We start from the raw sequence: 4,190 nt of genomic DNA, 5'->3' as shown, positions 1-4,190 counted from the left end.
GCTGATTGTCTCCCAAGCGGCGGCGGCAGTTACAGAGCGTCTCCTGCGCATGCGCAGGAGACGCTCTTGCACTTTCGGGGGGATTTAAACATCCCTCCGAATTTTTTTTCAACTTTTTTTATTTTTGTGCACACGTGGGGACTGGCCCACGTGTGCACAAACCTCCCCCCCGGCCCCCCAGCTGCCCCCGGAGCGCTGATTTAGCGATCCGCACTCCGGGGGCAAGTTCGCTATTAGATATATAGATAACAGGATATTATATACCAGGAGATGCAATTTACCTGGTGAAATGTTTCAGCTGCCCAGTGCCATACTTTAAACCTCTATTAAAGGGACAGGACATTTTTTTCCTCCAGGCAATTCCAAATCCAGCTCAAATGCAAATGGATGAAGCTTTAAAAAAACTAAACTTCTGATGATTATAATCCCATGCAGTTACTGCAGTCTAAGACCAATAATTTCAGTTAGTTTAGTTTTGTTAACTTTACCTTCATGAAATTGTATTATAAATTGGGGTGGCAAGAACTTGAAGGGAAAAAGTCCTGTTCCTTTAACAGAGGATTTACCCACCAGTGGATAGTGTTTACCTGTGTGCCATGAAAAGCTTCAGCTGCCCATTTCCACACATTTAAGCCGCTGTTAAAGGGACAAGGCATTTTTTCTCTCCAGGTAGTTAGCAATCCTAATTGTAAAACTCTGAAATAAGGTGCCAGACATGCATGCTGGGAAAATTTCCAAAGGCCTGGTGCTGCCACTGAGAAGGCCCTGTTTTGTGTACTTACCCATTGAGCTGAGACATAAAACAGGGCATCTTCAGCTAATTAAAGCATACAGGTAGGTTCATATTGGAGAAGGCAGAGCTTGCAGTTAGAGCCCTAAAGGTACAGCCAGCACTTTGAAATGGGCCCAGAAACAAATAGGAGTTGTGTGTTGGAGAAGCAATACCCTCCTAAGAGTCTAGATAACTACTGAAAAGAGTAGTTTAGTCCACTTGTACCCTAGGGGGAGCTGTGGGGCGTTCTCTAGGGCTTATTGAATGTTTTTTCTTGCAGTTCAGCCTACCTCTTGTTTCTCTTTCTGCTGGGTCTTAGTATGTAGTGCTTGTGCTCTGAAGGCCTCTCTGTTGTATTAGTGGCCTGCTGTCAGTTATTGGTTCCCCCCCCCCAAAAAAAGCAAACTCCAAAGCGTGGATTGGATTATTTCCTGAACTTGGCCAACATCATGAATGTTGAATATTGTCATCATATATGCACAGTAACCCCACATTTTGAACCAGCTGAGATTTCTGAAAACTGTTCAAAGATACATAGAGTTCATCACAACAGTCTGGCCAGGAAGTCATTAAGTGTACGTGTAAACGTGGTGAGGTCTACTTTCTCCAAGAAGGAAATATCAATAGCATGAGCCTAACAAGGTTTATGTGAATATTAATCCCACTGAATTCAGTTCTGCTAGGCGACGAAGCGTGGTGACTGCCAGGTGCACAGAGTACTCAATCAGACGCACTCTGAAACCACTACCAGGATAATAACTTTACCTTACAAATGACATTTCTTTGCAGATGCTCCAGATTCACTGGGGCTGCATACCAGCCTCCAGGTGGGACCTGGGGGATCCCCCAGAATTACAACTCTCCAGACTACAGACATCTGTTCCCATAGAGAAAATGGATGCTTTGGAGGGTGGACTGTATGACGTTGTACCTAGGGTTGCCAGACCCTGGGTCCCAGCAGGGGTTCCTCCACTTTTGGGGGCTTTGATCTGTTGCCGGCCAGCTGGCTGGTGGAGGAAACCCCACCCCCAAACAGGGACATCACACAATGACATCACTTTCAGGTGACATCATTGTGCTGGGGATGTTTCATGGTGATACTCTGGTTTTTGGGCAAACTCTACGGTTTTGAAAGCAAAAAACCCCATAGAGTTTTGCCCAAAAACCAGAGTGTTGCGTGTGACATCACTGACATGATAACATCACTTTCCACTGATGTCATCATGGGGGGGACATTGCATGCAATGTTCCTCCTACCCCAGAATGCTGGCAACCCTAGTTGTACCCCACCGAGGTCCCAGTCCTCCCCAGGCTCCATCCCCAGATCTCCAGGAGTTTCCCATCCTGGACCTGGCAAACCTACTACGTACCGAAGTCAGAAAGCTATTGATATATCTGACCCTACAGCTTCCTGAGAGAGCAGTACTTAACAAGAAAGGACCATAGCAAAGCAAGCTAGTAAAAGCAAGTAAAAAGGCCCAATAAATTTAAGAACAGCTTTACTTAATGAAGGGATGAGGATTTTGCTCTGATGATCATTCAAGTTAGATACAGATAGATGTCCTCTTTGCAATAAAATGGTGCCCTGCTTGGGTTTAAGATGGAGCATCCCTGAAGCAACCTCTCTAGGAAGGCTGCTTTGGTGTCAGGTTGGAGATACTTTCCATTTTCAGTCTTCCCTAATAAGAAAGAAATATATTCACAGTTCCAGGAAAGCATTATAAGCCTGAGCTCCCAGAAGACCACATAAACCTCAGGCTTTATAAGAGGAAGTACATCTACGTCCCTTTAAACCTTCTCATGCAGGGCAATGAGTGGAACAGTCACTGGGAAAGAACTCACTTTAAAGATTGTAAGCAGTCCCTTAGACATTGCTTCAGCTCTTCATCCTTCTCATAGGACTCCAGCAAGATGTGTGCATCATCATGGTGGTAACAGTAGATCTTGTATGTATCTTCTAGCAAGTCTCTAATCTGCAAGAACACTCCCCCTGTTAAAAGTGCAAGCAAGAAATCAAGTCCACTAATGGCATCTAGAGTAACTGTACATTGCTATATATGGGACATATGCACTGTTACAGCCTTATGCACACATTCAAATCCTACCTGAGGTGGAGAATCAGGATCATGTTGCCTTATCCTGCTCTCATTTCCTCCTTTCTCCACTTCCGCACCCACCTCGTCTTTGGTTTGTGCACTGGACTATGCATTTGCAAAGAGGCTTACTAGGACTGTCAATTTGGCTGTGGGGGGAAATGTCCTGGCCTGCTCTTCAGAACAAATAAAGGGCCCTGCTAGATCAGACCAGTGGTTCATTTAGTCTAATATTTTGTTTCACATGGGACAGTCATCGTAATTCTGGGGCCCGGGACAAAAATCTAGGTTGGGAAACCCAGAATCACCGCAACCACCCCCCCCTACTTGTCCCATAATATGCCTACATCCATCTGACAGTGGTATGTCGAATTCGGATTTACACTGCATATCTTTATTTCTAACTAGCAGTAAAGCCCGTTGTGAAAGCAATACAACGGGATCTAGAAAGAGGCTCTGGGGCAGTGCTCTGGCTTTGGGCAAACAGTGTCAATTTGCTGTGGTGACCTCAGCAGGGTATAATGACAGAGTCCACTGTTTTCTCCAGAGGAACTGATCTCTGCTACCTGAAGAGCAGTTGTAATTGTGAGTAATCTGTAGCCCTCACCTGGAGATTGGCAGCAATTGTTACCCAGGACAAAATGGCTGGTTTGGAGGGTGTAGTCTATGGCATTCTACCTGTCTGAGGTCCCACCCCTCTGCAAACCCCACCCTCTCCAGGCTCCACCCCTCAAATCTCCAGGAATTTGTCAGCATGTAGTTGGCAACCCCATCTCCTTTCCAGCTAGCCATCAACCTACCATTATCTGCCCCTTTGACTTCAGCTGACTTCTGCCCTCCCTTCTGCAGAGCAGTTGTAATTCTGAGTGCTCTCCAGCCCTCACCTGGAGATTGGCAACAATGGTTCCCTATGTGGGACTGACTGGTTTGGAGGGTGGAGTCTATGGTAGTGTACCTGTCTGAGGTCCCACCCTTCCTCAAACCTCACCCTCTTCAGGCTCCATCCCTCAAGTCTCCAGGAATTTCCCATCTGGAGTTGGCAACCCTATCAGGACTGGCCCCAATGTGTTTTCTCCCAAAGGCCAAAGTAGGTGACAGGACCAAGCTTAGTTGCCTACCAACAGGCACTGAGGGGAATGTAGGGTTGCCAGCTCTAAGGAGGGAAATACCTGGAGGTTTGGGGGGTGGATTCTGTAGAGGGCCGGGCAACGGAGGCATCGGCCTTCCTTAGTTGCCTACCAACTCTCACTTAGGTGAATGTAGGGTTGCCATCTCTAAGGAGGGAAATACCTGGAGGTTTGGGGGGTGGATTCTGTAGAGGGCCG

At 46.7% G+C, this 4,190-nt stretch overlaps 1 protein-coding gene across 1 annotated transcript in view; it reads right to left on the bottom strand.

Annotated features, from left to right (window-relative positions):
• Positions 1–4,190, bottom strand: part of ARHGEF38 (Rho guanine nucleotide exchange factor 38) — a 70,065-nt gene that overhangs the window by 33,245 nt on the left and 32,630 nt on the right. The window contains exon 4 of the mRNA XM_015429210.1: positions 2,615–2,762. Within this exon, the coding sequence (XP_015284696.1) occupies positions 2,615–2,762 (148 nt within the window). The remainder of the gene's footprint in view (positions 1–2,614; positions 2,763–4,190) is intronic.

The sequence above is a fragment of the Gekko japonicus genome, unplaced genomic scaffold (assembly GCF_001447785.1).
Source record: "Gekko japonicus isolate JY-2015 unplaced genomic scaffold, Gekko_japonicus_V1.1 scaffold2981, whole genome shotgun sequence".
NCBI lineage: Eukaryota > Metazoa > Chordata > Lepidosauria > Squamata > Gekkonidae > Gekko > Gekko japonicus.
Note: the sequence above shows the minus strand (reverse complement) of the source record. Positions and strands in the feature narration are given on the sequence as shown.